This window comes from Lineus longissimus, chromosome 5 (assembly GCF_910592395.1).
Source record: "Lineus longissimus chromosome 5, tnLinLong1.2, whole genome shotgun sequence".
Classification (NCBI taxonomy): domain Eukaryota; kingdom Metazoa; phylum Nemertea; class Pilidiophora; order Heteronemertea; family Lineidae; genus Lineus; species Lineus longissimus.
In genome coordinates, this window is record NC_088312.1 from 14,539,015 (window position 1) to 14,564,286 (window position 25,272).

General features: G+C 39.6%; 1 protein-coding gene across 5 annotated transcripts in view; it reads right to left on the reverse strand.

The window, feature by feature from the left end:
- Window positions 1–25,272, reverse strand: part of LOC135488362 (CUGBP Elav-like family member 1) — a 233,844-nt gene that overhangs the window by 127,436 nt on the left and 81,136 nt on the right. For all 5 annotated transcript variants that reach the window (XM_064772946.1, XM_064772949.1, XM_064772948.1 and 2 more), the window contains exon 3: window positions 2,440–2,630. In XM_064772946.1, coding sequence (XP_064629016.1) covers window positions 2,440–2,630 — 191 coding nt within the window. The remainder of the gene's footprint in view (window positions 1–2,439; window positions 2,631–25,272) is intronic.

Here is a 25,272-nt window from a genome sequence, read left to right on the forward strand (position 1 = left end):
AGATCTGACGGGTCTGGCCAAAAAATTTTGACCAAAAACAGTTTCATTGAGTATAGTGATGCAGATTCAGATCATCTTTTATAAAATTACAATTCAGTATTAGAATTTGATACTTAAGTGACAACCTCTAAACCCGTTTTTCTTTGAGGCTCTAGATTTTAGCGAAAATGTCCTTTTCAGATTTTACTACCATTATTTTCTGCAGATGGATTGGTCTTCAAATGATTTTCTCAATAGATCAGTAATTTCACTCCATCAATGATTGTGTTTTGACCCCCTTAAACGCAACTTGAAAAAAATAACGTGGTACACAGTAAGAGCATTTGCTGTGAGGTACTGCAGTGCTAGCCTTCCCAAAAATATCAAATGATGCTAGAGTGCTGCGAGACAGCAAATTGACAATGCAAACAGTTGCCAAGTGTATTTTATGGGACACCATGTATGATTTTGACTTATTATAGCTAAATGGATTAAGCTGAAGATCATGTGACCTTTCATTGATCTCCTGTGAATCATTCAGATATAAATCACTCAGCAGCCAGCCTCAACAAAATAACATCCCGCTTCCATGCAGTGAAGTTTATGGGCCGCAAGATTCGCTTCTGTACGACATCAAAACGCGCCCATGATATCCAATCAGTTATTGACCCGACTGAGAGTAAAATCATATCATTTATTGATTTAACGGATCAGGGAATGATGATCGATCGTTGTGCGTGAACTAATATCGTGCAAGACTTTTACAGCGTACATCCCGGCTCTTTGGTTAAGTTATGTTGCGCATTCATCGGGTAACACGCAACGCTGGCTGTAAATGGCGAGCTATGTTATTGGATGTATATTGCTTATAAGCAGGTCATCAAAGCGTAATCACATCGCAAAGGGCGAACAAATCAAATCAAGGCCATGCTCCGACTTCAAAAGGGCAAGTGCTGTGTGCAGTTTCTCATCATTTTCTATAACATTTTGGCCGGCTGCATCGTCAACGAGAACATCAGTTGACCCAGCATTTTTGTTTATTTTACAAGGTTTCTGCCACCAAATAAGAAAGCAATTGCAAGCCTTGGAAACCACAGAAGTGGAAAGGTGATCGAAAGAAGCACTTTTTGCTCAGATGGTCAGAGGGGAACATTTCAAAGCGTAAGGTGAATAGTTTGAATAAAGAGCCATTCTAAGAAGTTTTCCTTTGTTGTTTTTAGCAGCATATTGCTGTGCCTGCATCCATCTTATCATCAAAGTACGGTCCAATTGGAACAGGAGCAATAAACACTTTTTACAGCAGTAAGGTCCCAATATATAATGTTTCTTTGCCTAGGAACTCCATTTATGCCCAGAGATCATTGCCAGCAACATGTTTGTCACTTGGTGAGGTATTTTGATTGCCCTGGCTGAGACACCAGGCACAATAAGCCTTGGTTATGTCCCATTCAAATGATGAAAGAAGTTATGGTAGGGAGTCAAGGACACACGCCGAAACAATTCCGATCCTTCTTAGAGTCAAACCCATGACCTCCTGACTAAACACTGGTCTCCCTTGGATTGAAAAGGAGAAACAGTAACTTTGACTGAAACCAGTTTAGCTTTTACAGAAATGTAAGGGCCAAAAAGACAGAGGAAGTGACCTTATAAGTAGAGGATACAGTTTTGTTTTAGAAGAAACTGGCCAGAATCGACTAATGAGAGACAGTAAAAGTAAAGTTGAAAGTTCAGCTTGATGGCCAACTGAAAGGCAGACTCAAATTAATCAGAATGATTACAAATGACAATTTTAGTACAGATGTAATACCGTCAACCTAACAATGATTCTGCTAGCAAAATATACCATTTAAAATGAAGTAGACTCTACCAATAACTAGCTGTATCCATTTCGCATTCAATCTTCTTTCAAAGCAATATCTAGGTACCTCACAAAATAAATGATATCAATAGCTCTTCTTTCTATCAAAACATTAGCAGAAGCTGCTCTCAATGTTGCCAACTCCTGCCCTAAGGCTGTCATCCTACACGGAATTACAGGTACAACTAAATAACTGCAGGGCAAAACCTAACACAATTACATTTATATATATCCTGGAAAGTTATCAAAGAAAGGTGCTTTTTACGTTTTGCAGAGAGTATTGTCAGAATATACTTGAATTATGATTGCCGTCATGCACATTGTAAATGTTAAACGCACCACAAATGAGCAAGTTTACAGGCCACTTGATTCTGTACACCTTCAACTGGAAAACTACTCAGGGATACAACAGCCATTAAGATTTGTAGTCAAGGGAGCAGAACTGAAAAATAAGCTGGGGGGGATCGCTGGATGAACTTGCCTCTGTGACTGCTGCAAAACTGAGGATACGGTGGCCACCATGGAACGCAGAAGTAGAAATACCACGTCATGAAATAAAAATTTTTGTAAAACAATACGTTTAAAAAGAATTGTTTACTCACCTTTACTTTTCCCGGTTTGTTTATCACGCAGAACAGTTACGTTGTACACGGACCCATACTTGCTGAAATATGTTCGTAAATCTTCCTCCTCGTAATGTCGCGGAATCTGACCAACAAACATCTTAATGGCATCTGGATCTGGCTCGGTTTGATTAATCTTGACCTCATGATTTGCATTCATACTTTTATTACTGTAAAGAGACAAGGCACAATATCGTTACAGGATGATCAATAAATGGAAAACGTTATGGGAAAACGAGCTATTCCTGGATATGTACAGGATGATCAATAAATGGAAAACGTGATGGGAAAACAAGCTCTCCCTGGATTCGTTACAGGATGATCAATAAATGGAAATTGTGATGGGAAAGTAAGCCATTCCTGGATTCATTAGAGGATGATCAATAAATGGAAAATGTAATAGGACAACAAGCTATTCCTGGATTGTTACAGGATGATCAATTAATGGAAAACATAATGGAAAAACAAGCTATTCCTGGATCGTTACAAGATGATCAATAAATGGAAAACATAATGGGAAAACAAGCTATTCCTGGATTTGTTACAAGATGATCAATAAATGGAAAACATAATGGGAAAACAAGCTATTCCTGGATTTGTTACAAGATGATCAATAAATGGAAAACATAATGGGAAAACAAGCTATTCCTGGATTTGTTACAAGATGATCAATAAATGGAAAACATAATGGGAAAACAAGCTATTCCTGGATTCATTTATACAGGATGATCAATGAATGGAAAACATATTGGGGAAACAAGCTATTCCTGGGTTCGTTATATCTGGAAGAAAAAGAAAGGGTTCGAACGGCATTCATTTGATTACACTTGTTTTCATTAATGTTGACTTCATGATCTACATTCATACTTTCTGAGGTACAATACCGTTACGGGATGAACAAATAATATGGGAACGTTATTGGTAAACAAGCTAACCCTGGATTCCATGCATCTTAAAGAAAAAGAAAGTATTTTAGGCAATAACATCATCTTACGCAAATAAGTTTGCCCCACATTTATATGATAGCCAGTTGAGATATAGAGCTCACGGGACTTTGCCATGTCGAAGTTATGTCAACATGAAATAGCAAGGGTATAAATCTATTACTTGGTTTATACTGGTGAATGTTGGTAAACAATCTATTCAACTGGAAATATCTGTGGCCATTTCGAAAAATTGCATGTTTGGCGTAACTCTAATTAAACACATTGACAGTCCTGTAGAGTATGCATTATGATGTCAATTAAGATTTTCACTTTTGCAGTCACATATGTTTCGCCATCCATGCAGACATAAAATAAAGGGCACACAGACATAAATGGGTTTTCCGTACATGTATCTTATATACATTCTGAGGAAAGTAACGGACAACAATTCTTGCTGAAAGAACTTGAAAACAGGATTCTTCAAAAAGCGTTTTGGAGAGTTTATTACCCTTGCTGTGGCAAAATAGACTCTTTAAAACACCAATTATCAGTCCATTCCTAATCCCCCCTTCTAACACACACACAACCAGTGGTATGAATATCACAGTACAAATGTAAATGTCCCACTCATATCCATAAATTATTATCCATACACTGATATCCAATATTATTAAACTTGTTTGAACCTTCTTTTGGAGTGGAGAAAAAAATCGTAATATCAACTGCACTCGAACTTGAAAACCTCCCTCGGCATCAACTGGGGAAAACATTAAAAGAAACAATCTTGAGGAGTATGATAACTGAATTGTTATTTCAAACAGGATTTTCTTCTAGAAACATCTTAGTTTAGCATTAACACATGAAGTCAGATATCAATTACAGTAGTGTTTATCATCCGGTTATCATTGGAATCAGGTTTTTACCGGGCTGTTCAAAACCCTTCTATATGCACTGTCCGACAGGTTTCCTCAGCTTGTTCAAAGAAGATGTTTGAAACCAAGTTAATTGAAAACGTTACGAAACAGTTAATGTAGTAAAAAAACATAGACACAGCAAAACATTTCCTTCACAAGTCACAGCCCGAACATGAAACTCTGTCAATGAAAGAAGCAAATACGCTATTAATGGGATATTTATTTGCAATCTCGCTTCCCCCTCAGGCCAGCTTTAGCTGTAGAAGCCCCTCCTGCCCCTGCATCGCTAGTCATCACTAGTTGGTCATGTTAACATGTGTACAAAAACGTATTCATAAGAGACATATCGTCTCTACTGGACCTGACTTCAGTTTAAGGCTTGGTACAATTTTGGCAATATCTTCCGAGAAATGTACATAAGACACTGCTCGACTTCGTATGAAATCAACGCGACGTTTTGCTATTCCCGTGGTAGCTAAATGGAGAAATTATAAAGCAGGCGGTGTCGCGAGTCGACCGATACACCGAGGCTATTTATCTGATAGGAACAAATGGCCGATTGATTTTTTCATGGGATATTCAATGGGGAGATGAGATCGGGGATTACGGGTGCTGAGGTTGGGAAAGGAACAAGTGTTCAGGATGGGGAAAATGCCAGCCAAAGATTATTATGGCCTGAGAGGAATAAAGTACGACAGACTTGTCTCTAATTTCCTTATTTGATAATGGAACTGTCACGACTAAAGCAAAGCTTTTCAACCAGTACATTTCTGTAACTGGTAATTGTCGCAGGGAATTGTGGACAGAATTAACAACAGACAGGTAATAGTATTTACAGAGTTTGGTAACATATGGTGTCGTGTCATGAAGTATCATCTCCAATCACATATAACAGCTTCTTGCTCTTCTAATGCCAAAAGAGAGGGGCAGAAATTTGTCGTTTTCTACATGAGGTTAAAGTATGTTGGTCAGATGAAATTGGGGAGTACATTCAGTCCAGATCAAATTCTGATCCAGTCTAAGCTTATCAAGTCAAATATGTATATTGAAAACACCACTATTCAATACTGAGGTTACTACAATGTAGAAAAGCTACTACAACAAAAGTCATTGACAAGACAACTTGCACTTATCATTTCATCAATCTAACACTGAATCATTTTCACTATTGGCATCATTCCTCATCTGCCCTGCCTGCTGTTAGCAGACAAGACTTTTGTCACCACGCTATCGATTTGAATCATACTTGAATTCTTAAAGTAAATACAGCTGATCGTTCTCAAACAAGTTTCATCAACTGCCTATATTACTTTTATAGGATTTTAGTACGGGAGGAAACAGAATGTCAAACTGCTGACAAAGACTGTTCAAACAGTAGTGCAACATAAATCTCTCTATGTCAGTAGGGGATATGTATAAATTACCATATAAATGGACCAAGAACGATAAACAGAAATCACCAGAGAGAACTTCATAAAACAAATTTTTCAAAAATGTTCAAAATGTTCTCCTTGGGAACTTCAAATTTCTCTTTGTCAGTAAGGGACATAACATTACCACATGATTTTTAACTACATGTACAATAAAAAATGAAATCACCACAGAACAGATTTTTCCAATATTATTTCTTTAAAATATTCATCTTGGATGTTTCAGACAAAGGTGTGCAAACAGAAAACTACTCCAGGTAACTACGACCCTATCCGCCTTGCAGCGGAGAGTCGAGGAAGCCTCGTTGATTTACCCGAGGCAAGCCATACATTTTCTGTGCATACAATGGATGCACTATCGTACCAAGTGCTCTGGTATTGTAGGTTATTCACTTGGCTCAAGGTTACCCATCCTACAGAAAAACATGTGACAGGACACCGGAAGCCGACGTCCCCAAAACGAATTCATGACAAGTGAATTGCCGTCAAGTACCAGTCTCTGTAATGAGTGAGTGGAGGAGACTGGTGAAAAGAGTCCAACAGAAAGCTAGTAACACACATGAGGGCTGTGGGACACGAGGATGATGATGATGATGATGATGACCTTTTCCTATCTAGTGATGTGTAATGGAGATCAGAACAAAATATTTTATGAAGCCTAAATACATCTTCTTTAAAGATGATGCCTACCAAAGAAGCTGATGATTCTACTTGGACAAGCCCCAAATTACCAGTGTTCTAATTTGTCATATCCCCCTTATTGATATCACACAATGTCATAGATGAAACGTTCACAGATCGATATCGGTAATAGCCGTGATCAGCCAAGTGAGAGGATGGCTGGCAGATAAGTGAGGAGATGGGTTAATTGTGGAAAGGGTTTAGAGAGCCTGATGCTACAGGAAATCAATGGTCAGATGTATCGGCGGCGAGACGAGCTAATGGTTAGAGACAATGGAGTCTGGCGATCTTCTCTTCGACGACCACATCAAGGTAACCACTACCCCATGTCGCTGACTAGGACATATTTGCAGCGCTGAGGTGCCAGAAATATCATTTTAACAATTTCATTGCCAGACCACAGATCAACGTTTGCAAAATAACCACATCGAGGGCTGGACTGGCCCCATCCTCTCCAGCCCCACCCCCCAAAGTAAAAATTCTTTTTGAGATAGCTGCATGGTCGCAACTTATGACACCACAAGTTAATTACTGCAATTAGTGGATTTTTATGTTAAACCGTGAGATTGATACTCTTTCCAAATATTTTTTTTTCTGTTTCCCCCCCCCCCCCCGATAAATCCCAGATCGTGAAAATCACAAAAGATTGGGTGATTGCAAATGGTCCTGGTTAAAGGCCTAAACCAATTAAATATCAGATGCTTGAGTTATGTTTATGCACACTGTCACTGAATATGAATTTCAAATATTTGTATCCTCTACAGGTCAATCTGAATTTCATCATGTTGACACAGTCTGGTTACTGCACAAGGACATTATTCATTTCTATTTACTTGGGCCGCAAGTAAATGCAAGGTACATGGATAAAACGGCATTGGCCTTTTTTTTAAGAAACAACAAAGGGACTTTGCACCAATATCATAACTCATTTTACTCCAATTACTGATATTACTGATATTACGTCATTATTGTCGAAGACATTCTTTATGTTGTACCAGAATATACCACATTACAGTAATGTCTAAATGTAATGTCACTTACTAATTGAAACAGATTATACTGCAAATATCTTGTAATACAAGTTTCAAATTCTTGGGATCTACTACTTTTACCAGAAATTCTGAGGGTAACACATCAAACGAGCAACAGACAAATCAAGTTCTTTGAACGTTGCACATACAAACAAACATTACTTCTGAACAGTACTGTCAAACCACATATCCCTTGATGACATACCTATTGCTCCAAGTGGACATCATCCCCGGAGAAGAGCCGGAAAAATCAGATGATTTGAGTATTGGGCGTTCCATCATGTGATCCATGCCCAATTTGACTCCACAAATATACTACTAAGCAATCCTCAAAATTCAACAAAGATCCGAATCAGACAAAATATTTAAGAATCGAGAGAAAACACGCCAAAGGATTACCAATGTTACAATTTTCCGCCCAAAATCACACAAATTTCTTGATCAAAGCTACATGTATAATCCAGAAATGTAATATCACGATGATCACAGTGTTGAAGGAGTGATGGTTTATCTGGTATGATGCTCAGCTCATAGTCATTGTACCCTTATGCCGGTAAAGCTAGTATGTAGCCAGAACCAGATGAAGCGTTAAGAAAACATTATCTCTAAGACTGGGTGTGTAACCTGACCCGCAAATACTAACGATGGCAACCAATCAAGAAAAATAATGTAACGGATGATATCTTAATACATAAGTAGCATGTTAACAATGGGTTTGAGTGAGACTCCAGGGACTAATTGCAGGGTTGCGCTGATGTAACAGGTAAAGATGACCATGTTATTGTGCTCCGATAATATCTCATCAACACCTCCTCTTGTGACAGAAAGGACGTGTCTCAAACAGTCGTATGGGATCTCTTATAGTTACGTCACAGGTCACATCACTTCTAACTGGACACACTGAGAGATGTCAATCACTCACATTTATGCACTGTTAACCCTGTCTTACCCCTGTGCTCAAAACTTGCACTTGATTCATTTTCACACCAACTACAGTAAAGCACTTTTGCCTGTGTTTTATTTTTGCAAATTTTGAAAATAGCGAAAGTAAAAACATATATTACGACTGGATAAATAAAAAGAAATTTGGTAATCAGTCAAAATAAGAATGGAAGTTTTTTTTTGTTTTTTCAGAAATATTTGCAAATCAGAAAAATAAAGAGGAAGTTTACAGTATTCCAAAACAAGAGCAAAAGCGACAGCTTCTTCCTTTATGATGCCTTCTTTGATGCTTCAACTTCAAGAAAACTTTTCAGGTGCCAAGGCAAGTCAACAACAACAACAGAGTCAGGCATTACTCATCTATTTCCATCACAATAAGGCTAATTACAGGTGCTAATCTGACAAAACGGTGCTAACCTGACCAAACATCCTGGGCACAATGACATGCTAACACCACTTTTGTCCTCAGGAAACCTTATACCTAATCATGAATTGATTCCACCCTAAGTATGCTATCTCTTAGTACATTAGTTTGTATCAAGTACCAATGGCATACCCTAAATGCACACCCTACCAGGACGGGGCTAACATATTGTGACCTGTGAATTATCATACAAGTTTCATTTTGCGATTGGGAATAAGCCACAATTGGATTAATTGAAAATAATCCACACAATGATCTGATTGATTGAGAGTTGTGAGAATTTGCCAGTTTGCTGTTGATGGCAGGGCTGCATGTGTCAGTGGCCCAATACAATACTGGTCTTCTCAGGTTTGAACTCGACACAGCGATCGGAAGCTCAACATTTTCAATGGATTTTTACAGGAGTGACACCTATTCCACAAAGAGTGACAAGAAGACTCTCATTAGATGTACAACTAAAACTATTTCTGAAGACTCATGACTTGATAAACTATATGTCGATAGCAGAGAACAAGGGTTAACTGAATAAACGCATGCGCCAACATTCTGATATCATTGCAGTTAAAAGAAGTCAAGTTTCATATTTTCCATCTATATGCAGTTGGAACTCGGTTAGAATAAACACAACTACATCCTACAATAACAACAAGGAGAGGTATTGCTCCTTAAGTTTAACAAGAGGCCCAAGGGCCTGGCGCTCAGCTGAAATATATGAACATGGAAAGTACCCGATAGATCTCTTTCAACCTCAGTTTTGTCAATATATCAGGCAAACATACCAAAGTAAAAAGACTTTTAAATGGTGACAAATATGCCACTTATTAGTCAAATCTAAGTGCCTGAGCCAGGCTGACCTTGAAAAGTAGGTCAAATAGAAAGCCCATGTGATATCATGTAAAGGAGACTTATTGTACACCAACCATAAAATTCATGTCACTCTGGATACAGCAAAGGCTTTAAAATAGAAAAAAAAAACCAAGATGGCCGCCCACCAAATTATTCAAAAAAGTAAAGAAAATGTATTTACAAGTGAAAAAAGTAAAAATTAAAAAAAAAAAAAATTGACCCGAAGTGGGATTGGAACCCACAACCTTCAGAGTCATACAAGAGCGGGAAATTCAAATCAAGCTTAAACTAGGTCAACACAGATTTTGGCTCAGTAACGCCAACTGGTAGTATCAATCAAAACTACTCTTAGTAGTTTCAAGACCTACATGTATGCGGTCCTTTTCAACTTTATTTCAAGCTTTTATCTGCTTGAATAAAGCGCCAAAAAATTGTTTTGTGATTTAGGCTTTTTGCCCCCTGGTGGCCAAACTGTTAATCCTGCCGGACCCACACTTGGTCTATTCAGGAGTCCTGAAGGGTATAAATGGCTTATAGGGAAAATCTATCGCCTATCCGCCATAGTTTTGAAACGTGCCTGTTTAACGGACAGACAGACAGACAGACAGACAGACAGACAGACAGACAGACAGATGGACATTCATTCTACCATTTACTCATATGAATAGCTCAGCTTGTCAGCTGAGCTAAAAACAGCAGATTATGCACCGGTAGGAGACTAACAAAATATATCAAGATGGCAGCCTATCACATGACTTCTTATCTTAAAGATGAACTGAAACTATTCAGAAGCATTTTCTGTAAATCGGTCCATTCCATTGATTGTCATTCAAATCAAAGTTGCCTATTTTACAAACGTGCCAATGAATGAGCCAGACAAAGCTGCAGATACTGTTGTCTGCAGAAACCCCCTTCTAATTTGTATTGGATCGAGCGACATGCAATATTTAATATCACAAGCCACATAAATTACTTGTCTGCAGGGATCACTGCAGGTATCTGAGAGAAGAACTGGTCATTGTTCCGTTTAAGATAACCTATTTGATTTCATTGCTTATTGTGGTGACAAGAGATCCTGCAGACATGCAATTTTTTTATCGCTCATCAAGGAGAAAATGATCGCATGTCACTGAGAGCAGATAAATTATGTGTTTTGGGCTTGTTGGTACCGAAATATACACAATCAACAAGGAGTCTGGTGGAATTTACTTCGGCCTTTTGAATGTTACATATTTTAGATACACAGAAATTTCTTAATTCTATTTTTCCTGGGTATCTAAACGTACATAACTATTTAGGAGGTCGGGTCTGATAATTTTCCTGTATCTTTTTTGCAGCACTCGCACAAAACCTGACTGATCTCAATGGCATAGTGGTTAAGGCGTCCGCCTCTTGAACGGAAGGTGGAAGGTTCAAGGCCTGCTGGTAACCTCTTTCCGATGTGGCCAGTTGGTTAGCCGCCAGCTGGTTAAAAATATGGGGTACTGCCTTCTCACTAGGTGCCTGGCATTAGAGATAGGAGTACAGAAGTAAAGAGTGTCTCATAAGCCAAAAGCTGGCTGGCCCTTTCCATCAGGGATGACACTGTAGTAAAAACATATATGTCAAATGCCTTTCTCAATCGGTCTTTAATAATCGGTTCTTATAAGAACATCCTTGTGCACAATACATTCATTCCCTTCCTTCCCGATCCATAGGAGATATACAGACAGACTAGATGTGCAAGATTGATCGCACACTGCGCCAAGTACACACAGTCTCTATAAAACGATATTGCCCCATCATAAATTCCACAAGTTTCTATCTTCATCAAACATCAAATATTGACCAGCACCATAGAGATGACATGATGCGTAGAGAAGCAAGATGAAGGGGGTAGTTGTAAAACAAGAAACACAGAAACGAAAGAGAAACACAGAAACACAGAAACGAAACGCAGAAACCAGTCTTGTGGCGAATTCTGGTCTGCAGACTCCATCTTGTTGCCATGGTTGTGGCCGCGAACGCGGGTGTAACTAAAACTGGTATTCAGTCGGAATGGAAGGAGGAATGCTCATTTCCCAATACCCCTTTTAGCCTCATCAACGTGTGCGCAGATTGGCAGCATCCGGCCTTGATCGTGCCAATACACTACATGTATGTACTACACAGCGTAAATAGAAAATAGTCCTTCGAATAGCGATACCTGTTATTTTGTACATTCCATGGCCTGTGCACGACACTAGGCTGAACTTCCCTACTGCAACCTCATTAACATAAACAGATATTTAAAGGGACTATTTAAAGGCAGCAGCTGGGCAGGCAAGATTGAGTTACTCCAAGTCCAAGTCTAGTGCCCGCCCCCCCCCCCCACTTTACTCTATTCTAGTCGCCAAAATTGGTCTCTCACGTCTCACATAACGTCGAAATGATTCACCCATGTACTGGTACCGTACCTTGCATTAAGTGCTGCATCAGACGGGATTTGTAGGATGATCCTGGTACTTCATGTAAATTGAACACTACAAGGCAAGATGTTGCACTGCACCTTCATTTAAAATAACATGCTGTAGGAATCGAATCGAACCTACCAAAGTACTACACCACCACCTCAAAAGACTTCACCCATATCGTGCCGCCCCCTCCCCGCCCCCCCCCCCCCAAGTTGCTCCATGTATCCCCTCAACAACTCTATTGCATTCCGGCTGGCCGCAACCCACCAACCTCAGATTTTACTTTTAAACGACAATAACAACGGATTGGGCAAGGAAAGTATCGGCGTGCCGCTTGATTCCAACTTTTATGAAAACCCGTTTGATTTTCGTTTCTGCGTTTCGTTTCTGCGTTTCTGTGTTTCTGTTTCGTTTCTGTGTTTCTTGTTTTACAACTACCCAGATGAAGGAGACATTCAGTCTCTCTCACATGCCAACGTTCCAGCCCTGATTTTATTCTGGCTTCTAAAGTACTAGCATTCTGGTCAGTTGCCATAGCGATTTCAAATTGACCAAATTAAAGCGGTTTCTGATTTTCCGATATGAAATACATTCTCCAATGAAATAACTTTACGGTTTGAGGGTTTCTTTTCGCAATGGATTGAGACACATACAAGACATAAAGATAAAGACATAAATATAACAAGAAGATTGAAAGATAACTGCTTAGAAGTTGAAGGAAAACTTTGTGGTGTTTAGATCACATGTAAATAAGCAAATGTATTAAATTGAGAGCACGTGAGCTTGAATTTTGGCTCATTACTGGCAATACAATTGTTTGATACATCATTCATTTCCAGTTTGACAACAACACCTGACGCTTATGACAGACTTTTTGTCACATTTTTCAATGTGTCAAACCTTCGCAGTCTAATATCATGCCCCAGTAATGTGCTACTTCTTTGCAATTGCCCAGTGCACCTTTTCTTCGCACCGGGTCCAATGACACAGGATGCAACTCAAAAAGCCAAATCTGCTAATGGATTGCATCGAAAACAGATTAAGACAAAATAGCCATTACAACATATTGCCTACCTGTATGGAAATAGCATATTCATCATGTTAATGGCAAATCGCAGATACAACGAAAGAAGACGACTGCTCTAGGACAGACAACGAACGTACACCGAGCCAGCACGAGGTTGACAAGTAATTTCTTGCTGCATCAACCTTTGAATGACACAACGCACACTGGTGCTTTGATAGCGCTAATCCTCAGAGATGCTGAAAGCTCGACGAACAATCGCGATCTGTCGGCGCAAAGATGTGCCATTTTTCACTGATCTGATTCTCAGGTTTTCTGCCATCTCAACTTTCTATACCGTAAAATGCCAATTTTGTGCAGGCATTAGAAATTGCACAGATTTCGTGAATAATATATCAATTCACGAAAAATGAAAATTGTGAAAGTTTATTGCTTGATTGGAAAACCAGAAGAAATTTTCTAGTCCGTCAAAATTAAAAATTGTAAAGATTTTGTTTTTTTCAAAAGCTGTTTTTAATGAAATGGCCAGGGCCATTGTGCTCACCTCATGTGGAGGAAAGATGGATAAAGAGCATGGTATTGTGTCATGTAGTGTTAGGTTTGATGTAGGTCCAAGCAATTACAATTTCCCCAAAATGGCCAATTTACAATACATTCGACCTCTGTGACCTTGAAAAGTAGGTCAAATCAAAAAAGACCCGGGTGACACATTGAATGGTTGTTAGAATTAGATGTACCTATGATATAAAATTGGTGCCAATCGGGCAAGTCATTACTAGGAATAATGGCATTTTGAAGAATTTAGGATTTGGCCCCCTCCCTGGAGGCCAAACGGCAAATCAGATCGCACCAAACTTCGGTACCTGAGATCACCTGACCAAGGGGTACATGTGTACTTAATTTGTGATCAATAGTCATTGCAGTTAAGAAACATGCCATAGTTACGGCCTGACGGCGAATTTACGCCATTTGACCTCTGTGACCTTGAAAAGGAGGTCAAATCAAAAACCCGGAGGATATATGATGCACCTTTGCTAGAAGTACCTACCATATTTTTTTCAAAATTTCCCGACTACTATTAAGGGAGATATTGCATATTTTCACTTTTAACGTTTGGCCCCCTGGTGGCCAAACCATGAAACGAATCGGACCGAAACTTGGTCTCCAAGGTGTCATTACATAAGGGTACATGTGTACCAAGTTTCAACTCAATAGCTCTAACAGTTACGAAACGTGCCCTGCTAATGGACGACGGACAACGACGGACGACGACGACGATGACGACGGACGACGGACGCCACGGTATGGGATAAGCTCACCTCTGCTAAGAGGTGAGCTAAAAATGTGTCCAGAGGCTGCCCTTTATTGATTACCAGATGCAAATAATTTCATTTTGCTGCTATTATTGTAAATACCAAAGTTATTCGATTGACACATGATTTCACCAATATCAACGTGATTCTGTGAAGCGGGTATTAAAAGCCTGTGACACGATTTCTGGACATGCCATCTATAGCCGCACTTACACCACCTGAAAATGGACCACCAATCTTGGTTCGGGAACCAATGCCGCACCATCGAAAATCCACCAAGCGCTTACACCAGCGCTGCAGCTAGTTATAAAATCCGGCTACAGATGGCGCGCAAACAATAAGCAGAACGCGGAACGCCTTGGCAGAAAGCGCCATTTCGAAAGCGCCGCCTGGAGCCGAACCATCTAACTAGCTAATTGCCGATCCATTTGCGCGTACACCACGACAAAGCCGAGCTTTTAACAAGCCGGGCGAATTTGGACCATCAAGCTTGATGGGACAAATTCGCTCGGCAATTTGTATCGGCAATAGATTGCCGAACCAATTTGTCGCGGCAATGTGGTGGTGTAAGTGCAATTGGTCCACCAATATTTCGTGGTGTAAGCGCAGCTATTATTGTCGGATATGCTAGATGCAGCTGATGGGAATGTTGATTAGCAACGGCGCGGCTATTATTGTTCATGCTTTATTTTCGTGGATTTGCTGATCGCGATATACCCTAAATTAAAACGCATGCGCAAATTTCCAGGTTTACAGTATACCAGATACAGAGAGCTAGTGATACTGTGTACAATAATATTATACATTTTTTAGAGCTTTAATGTTCCAAAGTTGAATCTTTTGAAATTGAGAAGGCAATGTGTAGTCTCGATCACACAGCCATCAAAATTAGGTGAGGGCGGTGACAAGAAAACTGACATCAACGTTCAGTGGTATTAACCCCACTTTCATGACCATTGCTTGGCAAAGATTTTCTGAAATAAAACTCCAAAGCCAATGGTGAGATGTTCTGAAAGATGAATCCCCCGATTTAGGCCATACCCTTGTTGATAAACAAGTTCTTGTCTCCAGGAAAACGTCAAATTTAATGTACAGTACTTGATATAAGTTGCGCGTACACCACCAAATATTGGTGGACCAATTGCACGTACACCACCACATTGCCGTGACAAATTTGTTCGGCAATCCAGGTTGGCAATGGTAGTCTCGGCCCAGTGGAGGCGGGTTGAGGCCGATTGAGGCGGGTTGTATCGATCGTGTAGACGCGAACTAGCCCGAAGCCAGTTTGCACACGGCACTTTGGTGATGTCATTGGCGGGATCACTGTTATATTCCTGACGTGAAAGTAGAGCGCGGATATTGATACATGCAGCATATTATTTAGTTTTCACTCTTTTGTTGTAATTTTTTATGAGCTGTCAAAATGTCTACCACAAGCGATCGTGGGTCAAGTTGGTCTGATGATGAGACCCTTAGAGCTGATACAGATATGGGGGTACGATCGAGTTCAGAGGGCCTTGGAAGGCACAAAGCATAATTCCAGAGTAATGGAAAAAATCGTCAAGGAAATGGGGAATTAAGGGTACAAGAGGAAGGAAATTCAGATAAATAATAAAATCAAGAGGCTGAAGGAAACGTACAAGATCGAACTTAACACTTTCAGCGCCCAGCCATATTTAGCGTACTTCCCCCAGGGGCCAAGGTTACGCCCCTTTTTACCCTTTTTCAAAATTATGAAAACAATAGAAGGAATAAAGATAATTACATGAAATTTTCTGTGTTGGTTCTTCTTTGTTAGATCTCTTTACAATGCTAATTTGGAATGATAGTCAGCAAAGCACTTGATTTTGCACAATGGTACCCCACACATAGAACAGTAATATCTGGTGTCTTTCCGAATACCCACTTTTTGGCATACTCTCGGCTACATCTGCCCCCGTCATCAATCTTCGACCCGCCATTGCGCCTATTCGAATGCAGACAATCTTGGCTATAAATAGCACATTGGCTGAACATCATACTATCACTTCAAGCGCTGTATAGTTAAATTGTTTTCCCCTATACTGCGCTGCTAGTCGCCTCGAAGACAAAGCGGGAAATTTAAAAACGCGACGTAATATTACGTCGGATGGCTCAACCGTGTGAACTTGCAAGACGTAAAATTACGTCAGATGGCGCTGAAAGTGTTAAGAAGGTGAACAAATCGGGTGCTGGTGGGAGGTTCGGGATGTGGCGGGTTTTTTTTTATCATTCCTCCAGTGACCTGAGATCATCAACGCCACCTTTTGGCTCACAAATAAACGAACCAGCCCCGATCTCGATCGAGACTAGTTCGTCAAACCCGCACCGTGTAGATGCGATACAAACCGGCTTGGTCGTACCCGGCCTGGGTAAGGTTGAGGCGGGTGAACCAGCACCAGAACCCGTACTGTGTAGAAAGGCCTAATTGTCTCACATGGCCTGGATTCTATTATAGGCCTACATCAATTTCAAGCACGCCTTGTGTCCAGAAGGAAGTGAAATTCAACCATGCCACACAATATACATGTTTTTATTACACTTCTATTTGAAGACGAGTCTTTGTTTGTAAACAAAGGTATGGTTAAAACTGGCGAATTGATGTCAATGCAGCTTCAGGGTAACTATTAAATGGTGTCTCAGTCATATTCAAAATGAAGAAGAAAATAAAACAGGAATGAATAGTTTGACAAAGTTATTTGGGCTCTGACCAGCCATACGTTCCACCTGGAGCACCTGGTCCACACTGGTTTATGGCACTATCTGAAGTCAATTTATGTTGGTTTTGGGCTTCAGATGCATTTCGAGGGCAAAGGTTTAGTCTTTGTCAAACATGTCTGTGATTTCTAGGAAACAGTGAAACACAAACTGATAAATCCGATGACACCAAAATGTTGAAAAACTGTACGCAATATGCGGGAACTATTGGAGGGAACATCATTAAGGATTGACCATAGGCACCGCCGTTAGAACTTGAAATCATAAAGCAAGGAAAACATTCAAAATGCTGCAGCTTCAAAGGGTAGGAGGCTGTTCTCTTGAAAACAAAGAACAGCCTCCCACCCTTGAAATTGGCATTCACTTCGTTCTGAGAGAGTTCTAATTGCTTTTCGATTTCACGTTCTAGTTAAAATGGTGGTCCCTATGGTCAACCCTTAACACAACAATCCCTCCAAGAGAAAGTAAAACTGACTTTGAACACATTTCGATTGGCACATTATGCCAACCTATGGCAACCTACCAACGAACTGACAAATACCGAAAGTGCAAATCCATCGGAACACTATACTATGGAGAGTGAAGTAGACTTCTGAACTGATGCAGTCAACAAATTCTACTAGACTATTATAAGGCGTTGCGTGAATATGTGAAATGCTATGTTAGCACGTTTCTCACATCAAGGGACATTTTTCACACAACACCTATGTAACCTTTGAGGCATACTCTCGAAACAGTGAGTCCCCCTATTGTCAGATTTTCATTGAACGTAGGGTAGCCACAGTGTCTAAGAATAGAACAACTGACAACATCGACACAATGTTGCTTGCATGAAATAGTGTGTCCCCCGTATCTCTGATTTTCAAATGACACCTTTATGACCTTGAAAGCCTAATCTTGTACCAGTGGGTCCCCCTATTGTCAGATTTTGTTTGACGCAAGTGCCACAGTGTCTAAGAATATAAGAACACACAATATCGATAGGTGACCCGTCACAGCAACACCAGGCGCATGTCGCTCTGAGCTTGGCAGCTTGAGACGGACTGTTTGATCAATTCTCTATTGTCTGCCTTTTGTGAAATATGAAAACATCAATTTCTTCCATTATCTCCTGGTGTCACTTTGGCTCATCTTCTGTGCGACATGCGCCTGGTTTTGCTGTGACGGGTCGCATATGACGTTGGAGGCATACTCATGAAACAGTGGGTCCCCCTATTGTCAGATTTTGGTTGACAGAAGTACCACATGAATTGCCAAAACATGGAACATGTCCATCGCAACAAGCTGGCAAGGAGCCAATTTAAAAGGTCATGTGACCACGACTTGACCCAATTCAATTTGTTATGTTTGTAATGGTAATTTCACTAAAGCATTCTTGTAATGTTGAATTTGCTCAAAATTATTCTCTATATGTGCACAACATAACTGATAATAGAATCATAACTTATGCCAAAAACCAGCAGCTCACAAGAAAAACTGCTTCACTAACCTAATATACCGTAGGATACTAGTCACAACTGTGGGAGAAGCTTGCAAATATTCCATGTCCATCTTTCTTCTTTCCCTTCACAAACTGATTCTTCGCAGACAAGGAGTGCACTGATTCACAGACAAGGAGCAATTTGAGCTATCTGAAGTTTGCTGTCCAATATTCCCATAAAGGTTGCCTAATAGACGTCATAACTGCACTTAGACTGAATTGCATCATTCATGTAACTCTCTTTTACACAAATCACCTGCCTAGTGGAATCATTGACACCAAGGGGACAAAGATAACAAAAATCTACAAAAGAAAGGATCAGTAGGCCTTTACTTTGGCATTAAAGCTGACATGCATGCTTAAAACCCCAGCGACCAAAGTTAAAAATGCAAACGCCCAACCATCTAATGACCAACTGCACTTGAAACATGATGCACTCCCAGTTCAACTGAACATCCCCATGGCCGGTGTTTCAACCCCCTCCCCCCGGCCCCCATATTTTATTTTTTGGTTGAAAAATTACCAAGCTGGCCTCCCCTTGAAAAGCTGTGTTGTTTGAGTCTTCTAAAGCAATGGTGCTTAGCGACAGCCTTACTGAAGAATTCACTACCACTTTTTGCTCTAATGAGAAATGCCCTTTATTTCGTCACTCAAACCGAGGCTAATGGCCTTTTTTGGGAATTGGCCGTGAATTGTCAAGTCGTCATAGCTCCAACCTTATGGTGCATCTGACTTCAGCCAAAAAAACAAAACATTCTGGATGTATCAACCCATTACTTTCGGATCATCATTTTATTGAATCACCCTGTATAACAGTTAGAGATAAGCAGTGCACTTGCATCATGTCTCACATCTCATGACCACGACTAAATATACCAAGCTAAAACTACTTTATCCCCCCCAGGCTAAAGCTCGTTAGGTCCATATACAAAACCTATATTGATCAAGCACTAGGATCAGTTTTCAAACACTGTACATATATCAGGAAAAATCAATCATACATCAGAAACTAAATATATGAAGAAAATATCTCCCATTACAAATGAATAACTGTGAAATGACTGTATTGTCGGTTGGAATGAGAACAGATTAGCTTAATATGATTATAAAGGATGTATCAGAAAATGCACTCAATATAGTACTGCAACAATATATTTGCATGACTGCATCTGAACGCCAGAACACAAACAGATGTGGCAGGAAATTGCTGACTAATTGATTCGCATAGGAAAATTGATACATTCACCAAAATTGAGGGAAGTAAAGTCTGTATTGGTTCATCTAAGATGCAAACTTATGGCCCTATAATTTTCAGGGGTCATGAGGGAGGTGAACATATTAACAGGTCGTATTACAGCGCCGCACCACCAGAACAATGCCCTTAGGGGTAGCCATTGCGTGACATCAACATTGTGTTGACCCGGGCAACGAGTAGAACCCGAGCCTTATTTAACCACCACAGGGTATTGTTGAGAAAAACTAAGACAAAACATTGGTAACCATGGAAATAGTTGATTAGATCCTTACAGCCCTCATATACCTCATGTCACAGGTGATGTTTTGAACCCTTTGAGAATAAGGGTAACCCAGTAACTGTTAATAAGGGGTAAGGAAGGATGGAAACACGATATGCTCTAGGGACCACCTCAAGCTACCATTGAAATGTTGGGATGATTTTCTCCTCATTATTCCATTGTCTTACATAAATACTAGACAGGGGGTATCCACTGACTCTGCCCTCATGTACCGTAGGCCCAGCATGTAGGGCATTCTCCAAAACAGACATAATACTCAAACATATTTTCTGTGCCAGTATTGACATCCATTGATGTGTAAGGCATGTATGATGTCCACAAATGTATGCAGCGAGAATACTCGTACAAAATGTCATAGATGAGGCTTACTAAATATTGTCATGTCTGACATAATCTAACCCTTTTTGATGGTAACCGGAAAAACGCCGACCGACCGACCGACCGACTGACCGACCGACCTTCCGACCTACCAACCCAAGGAGTTTCGTAGTTGAGTCACAGGTCTCATAAGTCAATGTGATATATCCAATCCACGATAGCAGGTCACGTGAAATGAAATTGTAAACAAGCGCACGTGCGCTGGTCAAATGACAACAAATGCATGTTGCGCGTTGCAGTTCATGCATTGCATTGGTCGAGACACTCGAGCAGAAAAACTACAGTGCATAGATTAGGCCCAAATCATGTTTTTATATCCACCGACCATGTAGACAAAGCATATCTTTAGAGTATCGTTATCAGTTCCTTACCGCGTGAACTCGTTTTCCCGGTATAATTGACTGGAGATGCTGCTGTCAGGTCACGTCGGACTCCATCACGTCCATTGCGCTGGGCACTACACAGACACGTGCTATAGAGAAGCGAAAGGGATACTGCACTATGACGGTACGTTGGCAGGTCGGTCGGTCGGCGTTTTTCCGGTTACCGGGCTATGAGGCGCGAATGGGATGCCGTAAGTGAGGTTGTCAGAGTCGGCGAGTAGGTCGGTCGGTTGGTCGGTCGGTCGGCGTTTTTCCGGTTACCCTTTTTGATATCACCAAGGTGAATTTTTTTCCCTGTTTTGAGCTGATCAAAACTATTCCAAGGCCAAACCCCGCTTCAAATCATCGTCTTCACGCAAAACCCTGATCACTGCTTCCAGTATATGTATCATTAAGCTGCAATACGGTTTCGTCTAATTCTGATTATTTATCCATAACCAAGTATGTATTTATAATCGCGATAACAAATAGTTTTATCAATATCACATTAAATAGTGTTAAAATGCAGTGAAAAAAGAAGTAGATATCAATTCTGGTTGTATTGTTCTGCCCCTATGCTGGTTTTAATTAGTTCTAAAAAGCCCACTTAACCATACAAAGCAATCAACCAGAGAACACCTCCGTCAAATGATGGAGAGAGGTGATATGGCTGGTGTAAGTAAACAAGAGGTGGTAAAAATAGCTGCTTTCTCGGTAAACCCATTCTGAAAACAACCAAATTTGCATGCCATTTTATCATTTTGCGATTCAAGAACATTTCTGAACAAGAATTGGGGGCGGTTTACAAAATCTATTTTGGCTTTTCCAATCAAATACTTTTTCACATCTAGGTTACTTGTGAAATCCGCAAAAGTGCACGAAAATGAGCAGATTACAGAGTCAATCAGTAATGATTTCCGTTCAGTTGTAACAAATTATATCAACTGTACATTCTTATCACACTGTTGCATCCGACATTAACTAGCTGTATCTGATACTAACATTAGTTTTTCATAAACGATATCAAGATTTTAATGTATTGAAATAAAGACCTCATCCATGGTGATATGAAATAGATTTTTTGAAATTGATATCAGTAGAAAACATCTAAGTTTTTATTTCATCTGATGTGGAAAAAAATAGAAACCTCCACCTGAAGCAAATTTTAAACAAGTATTATATATTCAGATCAAAACTTTTTTTACAAGAATAAATCTCAGAGCATCAACCCTTAACATGTCCTTCTGCAACCGGCCCAACACCACCATTTTGACCTCCAAATATTGTGCATCTTATCAAGATCTAAATCCTGGCTACGTTTGAAGGGAGTATAAGACCATGAGGTTCAGGATAGGTGAAAAGGAATGGTCTCCATTTTTATACAACAGTGATGACTAAGTCACAACCAAGAGCAAAACTAAATCACAACCGAACACAATAGAACATCAAAAGAATCAAAATTGACATTTTTCATTGCAAGGAAGGTAAAACCCCACATTACATACAATGTGTCTGGTCCACTCTTTACCAATATCTGATTACTGTATCACACAGACCTGACATAAATGATGCATGCCAAATACAATAAGTGCACCCATCGTCATCCTTGCGAGCTCTCAAGCGTCAAATCACAACAGCTAATACCCAATAGGATGATATGTTCCCTTACCTGCATGTATCCATCATATCTACGTCCATTCTCAATAACGATACAAACTTGCGATGCGCTAGGTAACCTCACACGGAAATGTCAAAACAAATCGTACACTTCCTCCAGTGTGACCGACAATAATATGAATTCCTATAGATTCTGAGTTGACAGAACACAGCGAGGACTTGAATTGGATATTAGACAAACAAGTTGTTGGGAGATGATTCTGAAGACAAACGCACGCGACGCACAGCTAAGCACATAGGCCACATACAAGACAATACTGCTAACGATCGTGATCCCTCATTGAATGGGTGTGTCCCAACAAGTGTCAATACGCACATACAAATGAAGACTTTCTCATCAGTGCTACATCGAAATGACGGAGATATCCACTTCCCCTCGGGCGAATCTGCCGAGCGAGATATCTGATGTTTTTGTTGCATTTGAAAAGTGTATAGATTTTATGTTTAGCATATTTAAGTGTGTTGGATCAGTATCTGCAATGCAAATGAAGGATAGATTACAGAAAGTTCTCACCAGTCTGACATTTCGAATTTTTTTAAAGAATTAAATAGATGATCCTATAATGGCTACTGTTGAAATTTCAATGGCTCTTCGTTCAAGCTGGAAAATGTAATTTGACGGCAGATTACAAAATAAAACGCAAAGGAAATCTAATTGATTAGTGTACTGATGAACTGACTTTATCTCTTTACCTTCATAAACAGAAGGGTACACATGAAACAACTCTATATCTTTACCTCAATAAACAGAAGAGTACTGATGAACTGACTTTGTCTCTTTACCTAAATAAACAGAAGAGTACTGATGAACTGACTTTGTCTCTTTACCTAAATAAACAGAAGAGTACTCATGAACTGACTATTATCTCTTTACCTCAATTAACAGAAGGGTACTCATGAACTGACTTCATCTCTTTACCTCAATAAACAGAAGAAAACTCATGAACTGACTTCCTCTCTTCACATTTATAAACAGAAGAGTACTCATGAACTGACTTCAACTCTTTACCTCAATAAACAGAAGGGTACTCAAGGAAGTAGGATACTCTATTTTCACCAATCTAAGAGAATAGTTTGGTCCTAGATCAGTGAAACTACAGTATTTAGGGAAACGTAAATTGCTGTTATTGCTGAAGAAACTGATACTGAAAATTGCACATTTTTATGTCTCTTTATTTTGCCAGATTACAGATGTATGACAGTTATTTCGGTTTTTCCAATTAAAATATATTTGTGGCAATTTTTACCCTCGTGAATTGAGGTTGTTTGCAAAATCCCCAAAATTAAAACAGCTGCAGAAATTTAGCGGTTAACAGTACGCACGCTGCCTCTGAATGAGAAGTAAAGATGAACAAGAAGGTTACGACTTTTTTTGTATGAAAAATAAAAGACAAATATGAAGATGTATGACCTGCTCTCTTCTAAATTCTCTGATTCTAGCCCGAGGTGTCTAAAACCGTTTTTATTCAGAGAAGATTAAAATGGGATTTTACAAATTGTTCAAATCCATAGTTCAAATAGTCAAATCAAATAAAAATTGTCTCAGCTTTGTTGTTTCAAGTGAATGGAAATAAGAAAGAAGACAGTCTCTGGTTTAACATTGCCTCTGGGACAATTCAAGTTTTTTTCTGAATGGCATACCTTTTTTGTGGACAACAGTTAGTGGATTAACCCTTTGGAGCCAGAGTTTCATCAGTGAATTGTTGTTTACATCACATTTGATGCCATTATACTAACCGCTACATGTATCATTATCATTAACCCTTTGAGCGCGGTAGCCGCCAAATGGTGATGAGAGACCAATGCCCCTTTAAACTGCCCCAGCACCTCTCAGACATCGTTAATTCAGCTCCATTCGGTATTCATAGATGGTTCTCATGTATGTCAACAGATTACAGGTTTAATTTCACAGCTTTCTTTGGCCAAATTCGGTCACAGAAAGGGGCAAGGGGGTCAGGATCTTCTCAGATTTTTTTCCTATATTTTATTATGGTCTTGAGGTCATACTGAACATAAAATTCTGTGACTATTGACATAGCACCAATAGTTATCATGTGAAAGCCCTGTGAAATGTGGGTATAACATTTTCTGATTTTCTTAAAAATATTCAGTACCCAAAGGGTTAAAGCCATCCTTTAGTGAGAACACCAAAGGCTTATTTCACATAAATAGTTGATCCATCTTTAGAACACATTTGGACATTTTCCACTCTGTACCATTTTAAATCTCCACCAATCTGGATGAAAAGTTCGGGTGATTATTTTTGCGTCCATTCACTCATGTGCCAAGAAAGAATTGAGAAATATCCAAAAACAAAATATAGCCTATCCAGGGGACCCTCAAATGGCCATGGACTGAATGATTTTTTAAATTTTTGCATTGAAAATGCTGAATCCCCATATCTTGTTTAGTTGTGGGGAAATAATCAATAAAAACAAACTTTAAAGAAATTCGATCAGCAGTTTGTCCTCCAGAGACCCAAATGAAATAATTTCACCTTCAACAGCACAAAAAATGTCAGACACAAAGATAATATAATTGATATAGGTTAGACTGGGGTAACTGTAGCCCCTGCCTACGACATTGATTTATATTCCCATACATCAAACAATGCAGGGGCTACAAATAAACCTGGGCTACAATTACCCCATTCTACCCTACAAGTGGTAGAATTTGAAATT